Source organism: Tachyglossus aculeatus, chromosome 1, assembly GCF_015852505.1.
Source record: "Tachyglossus aculeatus isolate mTacAcu1 chromosome 1, mTacAcu1.pri, whole genome shotgun sequence".
Lineage (NCBI taxonomy): Eukaryota > Metazoa > Chordata > Mammalia > Monotremata > Tachyglossidae > Tachyglossus > Tachyglossus aculeatus.
Genome location: NC_052066.1, coordinates 19,109,320 through 19,128,034, shown reverse-complemented (window position 1 = coordinate 19,128,034; position 18,715 = coordinate 19,109,320). Strand labels below are relative to the sequence as shown.

Genomic DNA, 18,715 nt, shown 5'->3' with positions numbered 1-18,715 from the left:
CAGCGCTTAGAATGGCACTTGGCACATAGTATAAGCAGCGTGGCTCAGTAGAAAGAGCACGGGCTTGGGAATCAGAGGTCGTGGGTTCTCATCCCGCTCCGCCACGTCTGCTGGGTGACCTTGGGCAAATCACTTAACTTCTCTGAGCCCCTTCTAGACTGTGAGCCCATTGTTGGGTAGGGACCGTCTCTATATGTTGCCGACTTGTCCTTCCCAAGCGCTCAGTACAGTGCTCTGCACACAGTAGGCGCTCAATAAATATGACTGAATGAGCCTCAGTGACCTCATCTGTAAAAACGGGGATAAAGACTGTGAGCCCCACACCCCACATGGGACAACCTGATCACCTTGTATCCCCCCCAGTGCTTAGAACAGTGCTTTGTACATAATAAGCGCTTAAGAAATGTCATTATTATTGTTATTATAATAAGTGCTAAACAAATAGGACAGGTATTATTATGTTGTTTGTGGCTGACCTCACTGCCTGCCATCTGTTCTTCAATGCGGCCACTTTTTCCCTTCCAAGGAGGACACCCTGACAGCTAACTTTAACTCTGGATTTATGCGGGGCCGAAAAAATCCAATTTAGGCATAACAGTTTTGATCTAATCACGTAAACAAAAAGTCTGCCTTTTGTTCAAAAGGGTTTGCTGCTACTGTAAGGCCTCACTCTGTTTTCGCTTCTGTCTCGGGCTTGCAGTCCTCTTTAAGCTTGTTTTCAGAAAAGACGTGCTCCTTCTTCGATTGCAGAAAGTCGGGCTGCCTCTGTCTCCCAGCATTCGACTGTGATGCCTCCTTGTCAGACGCTGTGCTTTTCTGCATCCCTCAACCATCGTCTCAGACCCCCTTGGGTTTGTCCTGTTGAAGCTCACCATAAAGCGACTGATGGGGTCATCCCACCATTCTCCCTTCTTTCCCACATTCTGAGCAGCCCCGCGTGTTTTGAGCTGAGCCTAAAGGCTGACTTTGCTACAGGACTTTGTTGCTGATGTTGACAACTGCAACTGCTCACGGAGCGATTGTGGTGGGTTAGTAATACTCACCGCGGTTTTTGATGATGATGATGGCATTTATTAAGCGCTTACTATGTGCCAAGCACTGTTCTAAGCACTGGGGATGTTGCCCAATGTTGCCAACTTGTACTTCCCAAGCGCTTAGTACAGTGCTCTGCACACAGTAAGCGCTCAATAAATACGATTGAATGAATGAATCATCATCATCATCATCAATCGTATTTATTGAGCGCTTACTATGTGCAGAGCACTGTACTAAGCGCTTGGGAAGTACAAATTGGCAACATATAGAGACAGTCCCTACCCAACAGTGGGCTCACAGTCTAAAAGGGGGAGACAGAGAACAAAACCAAACATACTAACAAAATAAAATAAATAGGATAGATATGTACAAGTAAAATAAATAAATAAATAAATAGAGTAATAAATATGTACAAACATATATACATATATACAGGTGCTGTGGGGAAGGGAAGGAGGTAAGATGGGGGGGAAGGAGAGGGGGACGAGGGGGAGAGGAAGGAAGGGGCTCAGTCTGGGAAGGCCTCCTGGAGGAGGTGAGCTCTCAGCAGGGCCTTGAAGGGAGGAAGAGAGCTAGCTTGGCGGATGGGCAGAGGGAGGGCATTCCAGGCCCGGGGGATGACGTGGGCCGGGGGTCGATGGCGGGACGAATGAATGGGGAGGTTACAAGGTGATCAGGTTGTCCCACGGGGGGCTCACGGTCTTAATCCCCATTTTACAGATGAGGTGACTGAGGCCCAGAAAAGTGAAGTGACTTGCCCAAAGTCACACAGCTGACAATTGGCGGAGCCGGGATTTGAACCCATGATCTCTAATTCCAAAGCCCGGGCTCCTTCCACTGAGCCACGCTGCTTCTTTTGGTAAGCCAAACACTGTAGTAAGGGCTGGGGTAGATACATGATAATCAGGTCCCACATGGAACTCACAATCTAAGTAGGATGGAGGCATTAAAGTCACTTCACTTCTCTGTGCGTCAGTTCTCTCATCCGTAAAATGGATGTGAGCCCACATGGATGTTAGACTGTGAGCCCACCTTTTAGACTGTGAGCCCACTGTTGGGTAGGGACTGTCTCTATATGTTGCCAACTTGTACTTCCCAAGCACTTAGTACAGTGCTCTGCACACAGTAAGCGCTCAATAAATACAATTGATGATGAAATGGGGATTAAGACCATGGGCCCCATGTGGGGCAGAGCCTGTGCCCAGCCTGATTTCCTTGTATCTATCCCAGTGTTTACAGCTGTGGCAGCGTGGCTCAGTGGAAAGAGCCCGGGCTTTGGAGTCAGAGATCATGGGTTCAAATGGCCTTGGAGTTCAAATCCTGGCTCCGCCAACTGTCAGCTGTGTGACTTTGGGCAGGTCACTTAACTTCTCTGGACCTCAGTTCCCTCAACTGTAAAATGGGGATTAAGACTGCGAGGCCCCGTGGGACAATCTGATCACCTTGTAATCTCCCCAGTGCTTAGAACAGTGCTTTGCACACATAGTAAGCGCTTAATAAATGCCATCATTATTATTATTACATAGATACATTGCATCTATCCCCATTTTACAGCTGAGGAAACAGGCGCAGAGAAGCTGGGTGAATTGCCCAAGGTCACATGGCAGATGTGGCAGAGCCAGGATTCTAACCCAGGTCCTTTGACTCCCAGGTTGGGGCTCCTTCCACTAGGCCATAATAATAATAATAATAATAATGATGGCATGTATTAAGCACTTACTATGTGCAAAGCACTGTTCTAAGAGCTGGGAGAGATACAAGGTAATCAGGTTGTCCCACAGGGGGCTCACGGTCTTCATCCCTGTTTTACAGATGAGGGAACTGAGGCCCAGAGAAGTTAAGTGACTTGCCCAAAGTCACACAGCTAAGTGGTGGAGCCAGGATTTGAACCCACAACTCACACAGCTGACAAGTGGCGGAGCCGGGATTTGAACCCACAACCTCTGACTCCCAAGCCCGGGCTCTTTCCACTGAGCCACGCTGTTGCTTCAAGGTTCAGGTTTCATAACCCCCTTCTAGACTGTGAGCCCGCTGTTGGGTAGGGACTGTCTCTATATATTGCCAACTTGTACTTCCCAAGCGCTTAGTACAGTGCTCTGCACGCAGTAAGTGCTCAATAAATAAGATTGAATGAATGAATGAATGAATAACCCCGCTGTTGGGTAGGGACCGTCTCTATATGTTGCCAACTTGTACTTCCCAAGCACTTAGTACAGTGCTCTGCACACAGTAAGTGCTCAATAAATACGATTGAATGAATGAATGAATGAATGAATGAATAACCCTTCTGGGGCTTGGCTATCCCTCCAGTTGTAAAGAACTTGGGTTTAGCCTGAAGCCCGATGTTAATGTGCCATCACTCTGACAGTCTCCCAAAGGACTACGGAGCAATTTTGAGGTGATTTCTGACTGCCGTCTCCACCACAGCAACACTGGCTAATCCACTATTCCCATTAGAGAAGCAGCGTGACTCAGTGGGAAAGAGGCCGGGCTTTGGAGTCAGAGGTCATGGGTTCAAATCCTGGCTCCACCACTTGTCAGCTGTGTGACTTTGGGCAAGTCAGTTACCTTCTCTGGGCCTCAGTTCCCTCATCTGTAAAATGGGGATGAAGACTGTGAGCCCCACGTGGGACAACCTCATCACCTTGTATCCTCCCAGCGCTTAGAACAGTGCTTTGCACATAGTAAGCGCTTAATAAATGCCATTATTATTATTATTATTATTATTATTATTATTATTATTATTATAAAAGAATCCCATAATGACGATAAGTTCAATCGAGCTAACGAGAAATGACTGTAGGAAGCATTTTTCTGGTGCTGATGGATGCGTTCATTGTTTTTATTTTGTTTTTTGTTTTTTAATGGCATTTGTTAAGTGCCAGGCACCGATGAGCACTGGAGTAGCTACACGCTGATCAGGTTGGACACAGTCTGTGTCCCACATGGGGCCCACATTCTTCATCCCCATTTTACTGATGAGGTAACTGAGGCACAGAGAGGCTTAGTGACTTGCCCAAGGTCACCCAGCAGACAAACGGCAAGCCGGGATTAGAACCCAGGTCCTCTGACCCCCACATCTGTGCTCTACCCACTAGGCCACACTGCTTCTCTTGGTTTCGGACTTATTGTCAGACCAGAGCTGCAGGAAGACCCTGCAAAGGACACCCTAACCAGCGACGATTCCCAGCTTTCAAATGCGGCAGGCAGTGAGCCCAGATGGTTTCTTTGCCACCTGGGTCAGAATTACTCACTCATTCAGTTGTATTTATTGAGCGCTTACTGTGTGCCGAGCACTGTACTAAGCGCTTGGAAAGTACAATTCAGCAACAAATACGAGACAATTCCTGCCCACAATGGGCTCACAGTCTAGAATGGGGAGGCAGACATCAAAACAAGTAAACAGGCAACAGTGGCATCAATATAAATAAATAGAATTATACATTCATTCAATTGTATGTATTGAGTGCTTACTGTGTGCAGAGCACTGTACTAAGCGCTTGGGAAGTACAAGTTGGCAACATATAGAGACGGTCCCTATCCAACAGCGTGGGCCTCCTCTAGGGTGCTGCCAACTTGTACTTCCAACTTGTACTTCCCAAGCGCTTAGTACAGTGCTCTGCACACAGTAAGCGCTCAGTAAATACGATTGATTGATTGATAGGGTCTGTCCCTCAAAAAGAGACCTCCAGCCTGAGCCAGAGAGCCCTAGCTCTCCAACTGACGGTAAATATTGTACAATGAGACAATATTGTACAATTAGACTGTGAGCCCACCTTTTAGACTGTGAGCCCACTGTTGGGTAGGGACTGTCTCTATACGTTGCCAACTTGTACTTCCCAAGCGCTTAGTACAGTGCTCTGCACACAGTAAGCGCTCAATAAATACGATTGATTGAATGGGGAAACTGCTCTGTGTGTCAAGTAGGTTATCTAAACAGGTGGTCTCGAGGGAAGTCGTACAGAAGACTGGGCACTGCAAATTGCCCCGAAGTCCTACAGATTGATCGGAATCATGATGCCACCTTGGTGCCAAGGTCTGAGTGCCTCCTTGCCTGTGCTTGCATTAATGGGCAGCGAGTGTGCTCCCGAGGTAGCAGATTTCAATGGCAGGATCCGGTCCTGCTCCAAACCCTCACGGAGCTCCGTCCACCCTCCCTCTCTAAATGTGCCATCTCTGCCATAGCCTCCCCGTCGTCACTACCTGTTGTATACAATGTTTCTGTTCTCTCCTGGCTCGCTCTGTCCAAACCACTCATGTCCACCCCCCATCCACAGGAATGCTACCCTGCCATCTTCTTCCTATTTCTCTATTCTTTGGTGATCCCCTCTCAACCTTGATTCATTCATTCATTCTTTCAATCGTATTTATTGAGCGCTTACTGTGTGCAGAACACTGTACTGTCTGCCTCCCCCTTTAATAACAAGAATAATAACTGTGGCATTCATTAAGCGCTTACTTCGTGCCAGGCACTGTACTCGGCGCTGGGGTGGATATAAGCAAGTCCTGTTTGGCACAGTCCCTGACCCTCATGGGGCTCACATCTCAATCCCCATTTTAGAGATGAGGTAACTGAAGCACACTGAATAATAATAATAATAATGATAATAATGGCATTTATTAAGTGCTTACTATGTGCAAAGCACTGTTCTAAGCGCTGGGGAGGTTACAAGGTGATCAGGTTGTCTCTGGGGGGCTCACAGTCTTCATGCCCATTTTCCAGATGAGGTAACTGAGGCACAGAGAAGTTAAGTGACTTGCCCAAAGTCACACAGCTGACAATCGGCGGAGCCGGATTTGAACCCATGACCTCTGGTTCCAAAGCCTGTGCTCTTTCCACTGAGCCACGCTGACTTGCCCAAGGCCACACAGTAGACAAGTGGGGGAGGGAGGATTAGAACTCATGACTTTCTGATACCCAGACCCACGCTCTATCCACTTCACCATGTTGACTGTAAGCTCGACGTGGGCAGGGAACGTGTCTGCTAACTCTGTTGAATTGTACTCTATTAGGTGCTTAGTATGGTGCTCTGCACAAAGTAAGTGCTCAAAAAATACTCTTGATTGACTGACACTGACTCATTCACTCCTGCCTCCTCCCCATGACAATATTTAAGGACTAAGAGACTTCCAAAATCATCACAGAGGGGCAGTGCCGAACCACAGATTTCCTTCCATGAGAAAACAATTTGTTTAAATCTTATATGGTCCAATAAAAAATCATTTTACTTAGCTACGAGAAGACATCATTATCATCAATCGTATTTATTGAGCGCTTACTGTGTGCAGAGCACTGTACTAAGCACTTGGGAAGTACAAGTTATGCTAGTGTCATATGAAAAGAATAATAATAATGATAACTGTGGTATTTGTTAAGCACTTACTATGTGTCACAAGCACTGGTCTAAGTGCTAGGGTAGATACAAGATCATCAAGTCTCACAAGAGCCCCACAGCCCAGGTAGGAGGGAGAATAGGTTTTGAATCCCCATTTTGCAGATGAGGAAACTGAGGTACAGAGAGTAAGTGATGACTAAGCCTAAGGTTATACAGCAGGCAAGTGGCAGAATCCAGTTGAGAATCCAGGTCCTGGACTCCCAGGGCCGTGCTCTATCCACAAGGCCATGCTGCTTCTCAGATCTCATAAAAACGTATTTCCTCGGTCCTTAAATACAGCTATGTGGAAGACATCTGACCTTTTCATATATGCAAATCTGGGATGATTTTTTGTAGGCTGACGAAATATAAATTCTACCCCTGCAGATCAAACTATTCTTTAGGGTCTGTCTTCCCAGTGGGCTCACAGATAATAATAATAATAATGGCATTTATTAAGCTCTTACTATGTGCCAGGCACTGTTCTAAGCGCTGGAGAGGTCCAGGGTGATCAGGTTGTCCCACGGGGGCTCACAGTCTTAATGCCCATTTTACAGATGACCTAGTACTTCATGGCTAAAACCCAGGGAGGCTGGGATCTCACCAAAGATTATGGCATGACCAACTGTACCCCTTCAACGTGAACGGAAGGCAGATCACACTCACATCAAACTGCATCAGGACTGTTCCAGTGACAAGCCCCTCGGCAAGCTGGATCATCGACTCTTTCAGAGCGTTATCATCTTGATGGACACCGTCTAGAGGAGATTTCTCGGGAATGTACTGGAAGTCGGGTTCGCTTTCCAGCTTTTCCTCTACCACGTCGTAGACGGCTTCAAAAAAATAACATTGACAAGTTGGAGAGAGGCTCACAGAGACGTTAAGACATCACTCACTATGGAGTATTTAGACATCGAGTTGAATGGATCAACGTTAACAGTGGGGGAAGTCACAAAGAATATATGGTTCACGGAATATGGGATTGGGAATGCTGGTAAAGAAAGGTATTTTGGGGCGGCATGCTTTACAGAGGCACAGGGTACATCTTACGGAAGTCTTATTCGTGATCTAAGTGGACCTACGGGCAATAAGTTTCCTTTTCTCCTCTGTGTATAGATCCAATTTCATTAAGAGCCAAAGACACTTATCTATATTTAGACAAACATAAGAACTCAGCATTTCAATTAAAAAACAAAATCCACCATGCATATTAGAAAGTGTAACGGTGTTGTTGGCCAGAACTGCTTTAACTGTTTACTATATTACGATCAGTACCTAATTAAAGGTTACGTGCATCATTCTGTGGGGCTGATAAGCCTCCCGGACCACATCCTCCACAGAAAATGCCGCAAGTGGGATCTCCAGTCCACTGGAGATCCTTGGCTGTCTTCATATTTCGGCATATACAGAAAGGGACAGTCAAGCAAAAAAAAAAAAAAAGTCAGAGAAAGTGAATGTTCTTCCAGTTGGGGAAGAACCAAAAGTAATAAAGAACTGACCCAAATCAGTTCTCAATAAGAAGGTTCAGTTGGTGATCTACCTGAGAGTCACCTCAGGGTAATTTCCTACAACGCTGTGCTCTACTATCAGCACTAATAGATACCAACTTGAAATACAGTACTATAGTCAACAAATATTTTAATGTATAATTCTAAGACACAACCACACCAGTTCACTAAAAATTTCAGCACTCTCTCTTAGGCTGGCTATCTTCTGTACTGCCCTCCGCATTGACGAACAAGTTAGAATTACATCGGAGACAAATTATTTCAATCAAGTTAAGCAGTCGGGCAGTGGAGCCATCAGTTTAGGCAACTGTAACGTACTTTGAGAGTTCAGTTCAAAACTAAAACTTCCTCTTGCCATGGTGTTTTAAGGAGAGGAGAGGAAAATATAACACATTTCCCTATGAATTATCAACATGCGGGGCCAATGGCAGACCAAGGGGATAGGAAAAGGTGATGGATTTCCAGTAATAAAGAAACTCTCACCGTTAGGCCGAACTAGGAGCACGAGTTCCCCTGAGTGTCTCTCGCAACTAGCTTTGATGAACATAACCACCTGATCGTGGGTATGAGTCGCTATGTCCCTGCCATTGATCAGTACAACCTGATCCCCTTCGTTCAAGCGAGGGACGCAGAGGTCTGCCTGCAACGCGAGGAGAAACAAAACCAATCAGATTTCCAGAGAGCTTCGCCCAGCCCGGCATTGACGCTTATCATTAATAGCAATGGAAAAGGAAAACTACGCTAGGTATAGAAATCCGAAGGGTATCAACTCATTGATCAGTACAACCTGATCCCCTTCGTTCAAGCGAGGGACGCAGAGGTCTGCCTGCAACGCGAGGAGAAACAAAACCAATCAGATTTCCAGAAAGCTTCCTCCCAGCCTGGCATTGACGCTTATCATTAATAGCAATGGAAAACTACGCTAGGTATAGAAATCCGAAGGGTATCAACTCAGTGATGGTAAGCTCCTTGTCGGCTGAGCAGAGGCCAGTGTGGCGTACTGGTGTCGAGAAAGGAAATGCTGCTCACGAGGAAAAGCTCTATATGGAATGGCCGCATGTGTGCATGCGGTGTGTCACCAATAACTCCATGGTATTTTTTGAGTGCTTACTACTTGCAGAGCACTGTACTGGGTGCTTAGGAGAGTAATCAACCTGTGGCATTTATTGAGTGCTTACTGTATGCAAAGCACTGTACTAAGGAGAGTCAGATGAAGAAACTGGACAACAGTGTTGTAAAATGACTTGCCCAAGGTCACCAAGCAGGCAAACAGTAGAGCTGGAATTAGAACCTGGGTCTCCTGACTCCCAGTCCTGTGCTCTCTCTCCCCCAGACCACCCTGCCTTTACATTCCAGTGGCTCATTTTTTCTAGATCTGAATGTTTGTGTGGACGTATTTTGATCTATTCCTCCAAGGGAAATTCTTAAAGTGAAGCCATGGAAGTAACTAGCCCAGTGGCCCTTCATTTTCTGAACCGCGTGTAAACCGAAGACCAAGATCGGCTTCCTCATACAGGTTCCTTTGGTATTCTTGCTCTTTCATTTGTAGTCGAGTGCTGTACCTTGCCAGGATTAATATAAAATGAAAATGGGAGGTGATGTAATGAGATCCTAGCCTTGGATTCTCTCTGCCCCCCTGCCTTCCCCTCCCCGCAAAATTACTTGGATTTGCTGCAATTTCTGTAATGTTTCTGAGTCACCAAGTCAAGCCATTGTTTTTATCCTGCTTATCTTTTTTCTGTGGTTTTTTGCCCATCATGTCTTTCTTTACTGCTCTGGCAGAATCAATTTCAGGTGTGGCACTGAAAATTGGTGTTTCTGAAAAAAGCATCCTAGGTGAAAGAAGGCCCCACCCAGGGACAAGTGGAGAAACTCCTCAAACACCCTGACACTTTTCTATATCTATTTCATTTGAATATACGATTGCAAGTATATCAATTTAATCGTTTATTCAGTAGTACTTATTGAGGACCTACTGGGTGTAGAAGAGCCCTTCTACTTGGAGGACAATTGGGTGAGTGTGTGTATGGAGTTCCTCAAGGATCAGTTCTTGGTCCTCTTCTGTTCTCTAACTACACTCACTCCCTTGGTGACCTCATTCGCTCCCGTGGCTTCAACTATCATCTCTACGCTGATGACACCCAAATCTACATCTCTGCCCCTGCTCTCTCTCCCTCCCTCCAGGCTCGTATCTCCTCCTGCCTTCAGGACATCTCCATCTGATGTCTGCCCGCCATCTAAAACTCAATATGTCCGAGACTGAACTCCTCTTCTCTCCCAAACCCTGCCCTTTCCCTGACTTTCCCATCACTGTAGACGGCACTACCACCCTTCCCATCTCACTAGCCCGCAACCTTGGTGTCATCCTCGACTCCGCTCTCTCATTCACCCCACACATCCAATCTGTCACCAAAACCTGCAGGTCTCACCTTCGCAACATGGCCAAGATCTGCCCTTTCCTCTCCCTCCAAGCCGCTACCTTGCTGGTTCATTCATTCATTCATTCAATCGTATTTATTGAGTGCTTACTGTGTGCAGAGCACTGTACTAAGCACTTGGGAAATACAAGCTGGCAACATATAGAGACAGTCCCTACCCAACAGCGGGCTCACAGTCTAGAAGGGGGAGAGAAACAATCTCTCATCCTATCCCGACTTGATTACTGCATTGGCCTCCTCTCCGATCTCCCATCCTCCTGTCTCTCCCCACTTCAGTCTACACTTCACTCTGCTGCCCGGATCATCTTTGTGCAGAAACGCTCTGGGCATGTCACTCCCCTCCTCAATAATCTCCAATGGCTCCCTGTCAACCTACGAATCAAGCAAAAACTCCTCACTCTCGGCTTCAAGGCTGTCCATCACCTCGCCCCCTCCTACCTCACCTCCCTTCTCTCCTTCTCCAGCCCAGCCTGCACCCTCCGCTCCTCTGCCGCTAACCTCCTCACTGTACCTCGTTCTCCCTGTCCCACCATCGACCCCCGGCCCACATCCTTCCCCCGGGCCTGGAATGCCCTCCCTCTGCCCATCCGCCAAGCTAGCTCCCTTCCTCCCTTCAAAGCCCTATGGAAAGTTCACCTCCTCCAAGAGGTCTTCGCAGACTGAGCCCCCTTTTCCCTCTCCTCCTTCCCATCCCCCCTACCCTACCTCCTACCCCTCCCCACAGCACTTGTATATATATCTGTAGAGATTTATTAATCTATTTATTTTACCTATACATATTTACTATTCTATTTATTTTGTTAATGATGTGCATATATTTATTTTGTTAATGATGTCACACAAGTCTGCTGTGTGACCTTGGGCAAGTCACTTAACTTCTCTGAGCCTCAGTTACCTCATCTGTAAAAATGGGGATTAAGACTGTGAGCCCCACGTGGGACAACTTGATCACACTGTATCCCCCCCAGCGCTTAGAACAGTGCTTTGCACATAGTAAGCGCTTAACAAATGCCATCATCATCATCATATAGCTTTAACTCTGTTCTGACGATTTTGACACCTGTTTTGTTTTGTTGTTTGTCTCCCCCTTCTGTGAGCCTGTTGTTGGGTAGGAATCATCTCTATATGTTGGCGACTTGTACTTCCCAAGCGCTTAGTACAGTGCTCTGCACACAACAGGCACTCAATAAATATGATTGAATGAATGAATCTATACATACATTTTCTTAGACTCTGTTGCTTCCCCTATCTGTAAGTTATTTCAATATCTCTCTCCTCCACTAGATTTTAAGCTTCGAGAGGGAGGTACTGTGCCTACCAACTCTGTTGCACTGTACTCTAGACTAGAATCCCTCTAGCCTGTAAGTTTGTTGTGGGCAGGGACTGTGTCTCCCAACTCAGATTGTACTCTCAGCATTTATTCATTCATTCATTCATTCGATCAATCACATTTATTGAGCGCTTACTGTGTGCAGAGCACTGTACTACTTATGTACTCATCTGTAATTTATTTGTACTGATGTCCGTTTCCTGCCCTCCAGATTGTAAGCTCGTTGTGGGCAGGGAATGTGTCTGTTTATTGTTGCCTTGTCCTCTCCCAAGCACTTAGTACAATGCTCTCCTCACAGTATGCTCTCAATAAATATGCATGTCCTGCCTCTGGCCCGGAATTCCTTCTCCCTTCAGGTCCGACAGACAATCGCTCTCCCCAACTTCAAAGCCTTTATTAAGGTCGCATCTTCTCCAGAAGCTTTTCCCGACTAAGTCCCTGTTTCCCCGACTCCCTTTCCCCTGCATCACTCCACCCTAAGCCCCACAGCTCTTATGCACATATCCATCCCCTCTAGACTGTGAGCTCCTTGTGGGCAGGGAACTTTTCTCCCAACTCTGTTAAACTGTACTTTCCCAGGTGCTTGGTACAGTGCTCTGCACACATTAAATGCTCAGTAAATTCGATTGAGTAATGAATTACACAGTGAACGTTAAAATATACGTGCAGAATTTTGTCCTTCAATTTGTTTTGAACTTAATCATAATAATAATAATAATGATGGCATTTATTAAGTGCTTACTATGTGCAAAGCACTATTCTAAGCGCTGGGGAGGTTACAAGGTGATCAGCTTGTCCCACGGGGGGCTCACAGTCTTCATCCCCATTTTACAGATGAGGTAACTGAGGCCCAGAGAAGTTAAGTGACTTGCCCAAAGTCACACAGCTGACAGTTGGCGGAGCGGGATTTGAACCCGTGACCTCTGACTCCAAAGCCCAAGCTCTTTCCACTGAGCTACGCTGCTTCCCTAACCACCTTTACGCTTTATTGGGCGCTGCCTCTTCCTGATACTGTGAAATTGTTAATTACCAATCTTATGCTTTCCTTACTCACCTCCTTCATAATTTTGTAATCTTTAATCACATCTCCTTTTAGCCTTTCCTTTCCTGACTACAACACCCTAATCTGTTCAGTCTATTCTTACACAAAACCTATCATTTTAGATTTAGGTAACTCTAAATTAAAACACGAGGCTCTGGGATCCATCGGTCAATCAATCGTGCTTACTGTGTGTACATGTGTGTACAAGAGGCAGCGTGGCTAAGTGGAAAGAGCTCGGGCTTCGGAGTCAGAGGTCATGGGTTCAAAACCCGGCTCGACCAACTGTCAGGTATGTGACTTTGGGCAAGTCACTTAACTTCTCTGTGCCTCGGTTACCTCATCAGTAAAATGGGGATTAAAATTGTAAGCCTCCTGGTGGGGCAACCTGATTACCTTGTAACCTTTCCAGTGCTTAGAACAGTGCTTTGCACATAGTAAGCGCTTAACAAATACTATCATTATTATTATTATTATTACAGTACCGTATTTTGCGCTTGGGATGTCCCATCATCATTAATCATATTTATTGATCGTATTTATTGTCAATCTTATTAATCTTATTATTAATCTTATTAATCTTATTGTCAATCTTGTTAATTGTCAATCTTATTTATTAATCGTATTTATTGTCCCAGGCAGCCAGTCAATGGCAGCCCAACACCTTTATTATATTTTTTATTATTACTGATAACACTAATAAAAAAATTACAATGGCATTTATTATGTGTTTACTATCAAACACAGTCCCTTGTTTCACATGGGGCTCACAGTCTAGGGAGGAGGAAGAGAGGTATTCGGCCCCATTTTGCAGATGAGGAAACTAAGGCACAGAGAAGTTATATGATTTGCCCAGGGTTACCACAACTGCCAAGCGGCAGACCTGGGATTTCTCTCTGAAGATAAAACTGGAAGGGAAGGGAAGGGAACGGGGAAGAGCAGAAGCCCATTTCGCTGCCTTATTACCATAGGAAACCAAGATTAAAACCCTGATCTTTCAATTCCCAGTCCTGTGTTCTTTTCATTGGCTGTGCTACTTCTAAAACCCCTCTGTAGTAAGGTTATTTTGGTGCTAGCATTTTGTTATTTAAGAAAATTGTATTAAAAAAGTTATTCTTAATGGTAAAAAGGCGATATAAAGTCTGCTTCCCGAATACATCCAGAAAATACTGAGGTTGATGGGTATTAAGCTATTAAGTAGTAGTAGCGATGGCATTTGCTGAGCGCCTGCTGGAACCAGGGTACTGTACTAAACTCTTGGGAGAGTGCAACAACAGCACGAGAGTCATTCCCTAGTGACAAGACTCTTAAATGCTAAAGGGCTGGAGAGACATAAAAATATTTCCAATTAGAGAAATTGGAATAAATAATGAAAAATACAACTGCCTAGACATGAATTCACAATTTCTATGTAGGGAAAATATAATTATTTGCATGCTAGCAGTGGATTACGGTTGATGAGGTTAAGGATTTAGGGTGTTGAGAGTTAATCAGGGAAAGCTCTTCGGAGGAGGTGGGAATATTAGGGTTAAAGTACGGAACATAGTGAGGGCTGAGGTCTGTCGGACCATGCGGGAGGCGTTCTGGAGAAGGTGTGAGGGCCAGGGTGAGTGAAGGGAAGGAGATGGAAGAGTCAAGAGCGAGGGACAGTTACAAGGGTCAGGTGAGTTAACAGAATCTTAAAAAATTAAGAGCAGAAATATGTCACCGTTTTGTTTTTTTGATTTACTGTACAACTCCATAGCGGACTCTCTCTCCTTAAACATGAAATAAAGATGAGAAATAAAAAAAACCTTCACTTTAACAAGGTTAACCTGCAAAGTTTAGATAACTTACGGATGTTCCTGGAGCTACCCTGGACACTATCACAGGCATCTTCTGATCATATCCTCCCTTTAAAAAACAGCATATTCAGTATCAACATTTCCACTGGCACCAACAATTTTTTTATGATAAATGATTTCATGAAAGTCTTTTGCTTACCTTCACATTGAAGCCAAACCTTCCACTTTCATCAGGTTTCATTCTGATTAGAACAAGATTATCCTGGGGAATACCACCATTGGGCTAATCAAAGACAAAGTTTACGGAAAAATGTGAGTTATTTCCTTTTAACTGGCAATTTATTAAAAAATGCATTTTACTCTAATAGACGTATTTTCTGTTGAACTCCTGTCACCTGAGACTGACAATTACTTTGTGGCTTTCCCCTCTCAGGGGGATTAGAAACTCCACACACCACTTCATGCACACACAGCCATTAATCTATTGTACTAGACTGCTGGGGCAAAATGAGGAACTTTTCAGAACACAAATTGACTGCACAAACCACAAGTAACTTTAGAATAACAGTTAGGGAACCAAGAGGAGACCATTTACTGGTTTCCTGTTATTGCTTAATGAAGATAAAATCCTCACTCCAACCCAAATGTACGCTGATGAGAGAAGAATGCTGTTCTTCCACAGCCCACTTTTTGGGGCAGTTTTAGAGAGAAACTTATCATCGCCAAATGATCCAGACTTATCTTCTGACCCTGGCTGGATCCAGATCATCTCATTTTGCTGCCTCTGGTGCTGTTATTTCCACTGGGTCTACCCAAAATTACACTCTCATCCTTAATTCTCCCCATTGACACAGGCTGTTCCAAGCCTCTCAATTCCCCACCTCCTAACTCATTATCCCATTATAGAACTAGCATGATGAAATTAAGCAGGATGCAGGAGAAACACGAAACTCATCAGCCTTATAAAGTGGTCATCTGGAGTCAGAATAGTACCAAGAGGCCCTTTTTTTTAAATGACATTTTTTAAGCTCTTACCATGCGCCAGGCACTGACCGAAGTGCTGGGGTAAATGCAAGATAATCAGGTTTGTACAAAGTCTCTGTCTCTCATGGGGCTCATAGTCTTCATCCCCATTTTCCAGAAGAGGGAAATGAGGCACAGAGAGGTCACAGAGACCACAAGTGGCAGAGCTGGGATTAGATTAGATTGGAGAAGCTGCCTAGTAGAAAAGAACATGGGCTTGGGAATCAGAAGACCTGGATTCTAATCACGGCTCCACCACTTATCTGCAGATCAGGAAACTGAGGCCCAGATGAGTTGACTTGCCCAAGGATGTCCACAGCGTGGCTCAGTGGAAAGAGCAAGGGCTTTGCTCTTGGGCAAGGTCTGTGTGACCTTGGGCAAGTCACTTAACTTCTCTGCGCCTCAGTTACCTCATCTGTAAAATGGGGATTAAGACTGTGAGCCCCACGTGGGACTACTTGATCACCTTGTATCCCCCTCAGTGCTTAGAACAGTGCTCTGCACATAGTAAGCGCTTGACAAATGCCATTATTACTATTATTATTATTGTTATTATAAGTGGCAGAGTCAGAATCAGAACCCAGGTCCTCTGACTCCTAGATACTTGCTACTCCTCAATTAAACTTCTTTATTGTTGCCATTCCCCCTCGTCATTCAAAGAGCCTGACTGACCAACTGGTAGTTAGATCTGAACCCAACAGCCAAAAGAGGATGCTTGCTTCCATTTCAATCTCAATCAGTTCTGGGTAGACACGGATACTTCAGTGTTACTGGAATTCAGATAAAGTCAGTCCAGTCACTCAGTCAATCGTATTTATTGAGCGCTTACTGTGTGCAGAGCACTGTATTAAGCACTTGGGAGAGTACAGTACAACAGTAAACAGACACATACCCTGCCCACAACAACCTTATACAGTCTAGAGGATAGGTGGGGAGGACATATATGATCCCTGCAAAATATCTTTCGGTAAATGCCTGGATTGTCTGCATGAGTCTTCCTCTCATGCTCTGTAATCGATTTAAACAGCCAAAAACCTTAAACACCACCTCAGTAACTGATGCTTAACAAACGCATAGGTTTTGAGAAACGGAATATCAAAATTAGGGCTCCCAACATGAGAAAGATTTGCCGATCAGAGAAAACAAGGAAAAAACAGGTGCAATGAGACCCACGAGGTGACACGCCAAAGATGAACAAATAACTGCAATTTTAAAAAACAAACAAACCCAAGGCCATACTCACACAGCAGTCAAGATCATCGGGTTGGCAGCAGTCACTTACTGTGGATTTTTCAGGGGAAGAAGGAACGTCAAATGCTTCATGAATATGGTTATCCAGTTCTTGTTGGGAGGATGAATGATCAATTTGGTTCCAACTGCTTTTCTTCGACTGCTTGGGCGGCAGTGCAGGAGGTGGGCCATCTACGGGAGTATCCTGAGATCTAGGGAGGAGGGAGAAAAGCTTGAGGGAAACATTTCATTTGTGAAAATAGCCTCGATATCTGCTAGAGAAGCAGTGTGGCCTAATAGAAAGAGTCTGGAAACGGGAATCAGAGGATCTGGGATCTAAACCCAGATCTGCCACTTGTCTGCTGGGTGACCTTGGGCAAGTCGCTTCACTTCTCTGGACCTCAGTTACTTCAACTATTAAGTGGGGATTAAGGCTGTGATTCCCCAAGTGGGACATGGACTGAGTTCAACCTGATTGCCCTGTATCTACCCCAGAGCTTAGTGTAGTCCTGGCCCACAGTCAGTGCTTAAATATCATTAAAAAAATCCCACATCTATTTAAGTAAACAGAGGTAGTTACCGACCTGATTTACTTCTATCTACCCTAGGACTTCAAACAGTGCTTGACTCTATTTTACTTGTACATATTTATTACTCTATTTATTTTGTTAATGATGTGCATATAGCTTTAATTCTATTTATTCTGATGACTTGACACCTGTCCGCATGTTTTGTTGTCTGTTTCCCCCTTCTAGACTGTGAGCCTGCTGTTGGTTAGGGACCATCTCTATATGTTGCCAACTTGTACTTCCCAAGCGCTTAGTACAGTGCTCTGCACACAGTAAGCGCTCAATAAATACAACTGAATGAATGAGTGAACATTGTAGAATTTAAACACCACCATCAATTAATAAACAACCCTTTTTAATAACACAGCATAAGGACTTTTTTCCTGGGTGCATGTTTTATCATTGAAATTCTTCTCTGAATACTAAGCCTTCACTTTGTAAAGAAATAGTATCTGCAGCAATTCCAACAATTTCTACTTATTTTGAAGTGCCTGCCATTCTCTAAAAGTACGCTTTCATAGGAAAGCACCTCTCAGAGCAATGCACCCTTAAATCTTCTTTCCCTCCTCTAATATCTACATATGTAATTATGGTATTTGTTAAGCACTTCCCAAGTGCCAGGTACTATACTAAGAGCTGGAATGGATACAAGCAAATCGGGTTGGACACAGTGCCTGTCCCAAGTGGGGCTCACAGCCTAGATCCTCATTTCACAGATGAGGTAACTGAGGCACAGATAAGTTAAGTGACTAGCCCAAAATCACACAGCTGACAAGTGGCGGAGCCGGGATTAGAAGTCATGACCTCTGACTCCCAAGCCTGGGCTCTTTCCACTGAGCCCTGCTGCTTCTCAACTCTTTCCTTTCTCCAATTCATGGCCGGGGCCTTCCTTCTCAAGTCCACCACACTACTATTATTATCATATCCCTCCTGACATTCAAAGCCATCTACCACCACTCCACATGATTAAATCAGGTTACCCCATTAGCTCTTCATTGCCCTGACCTATCTTGTTTATTTAACTTATTTATTTTTATTTCCTTATGATACTGTCAGTTGAATCTTTGTTTTCCTTTTTTTATAATAATAATAATAATGATGGCATTTGTTAAACGCTTACTGTGCGATACAAGGTAATCAGGTTGTCCCATATGGGGCTCACAGTCTTAATCCCCATTTTACAGATGAGGTAACCGAGGTATAGAGAAGTTAAGTGATTAGAACCCATGACCTCAGACTCCCAAGCCTGTGCTCCTTCCACTGAGCCACATTGCTTTTATGGTATTTGATGATGATGATGGTATATGTAAATCGCTTACTATGTGCCAAGCACTGTTCTAAGTACTGGAGTGCTTAGAACATTGCTTGGCACATAGTAAGCATT

At 44.7% G+C, this 18,715-nt stretch overlaps 1 protein-coding gene across 2 annotated transcripts in view; it reads right to left on the bottom strand.

Moving 5' to 3' along the window:
* Positions 1–18,715, bottom strand: part of PTPN4 (protein tyrosine phosphatase non-receptor type 4) — a 246,725-nt gene that overhangs the window by 30,057 nt on the left and 197,953 nt on the right. For both annotated transcript variants that reach the window (XM_038743503.1, XM_038743495.1), the window contains exons 15-19: positions 16,815–16,974; positions 14,709–14,792; positions 14,562–14,618; positions 8,402–8,558; positions 7,077–7,243 (exon numbers count right to left, since the gene is read on the bottom strand). In XM_038743503.1, coding sequence (XP_038599431.1) covers positions 7,077–7,243; positions 8,402–8,558; positions 14,562–14,618; positions 14,709–14,792; positions 16,815–16,974 — 625 coding nt within the window. The remainder of the gene's footprint in view (positions 1–7,076; positions 7,244–8,401; positions 8,559–14,561; positions 14,619–14,708; positions 14,793–16,814; positions 16,975–18,715) is intronic.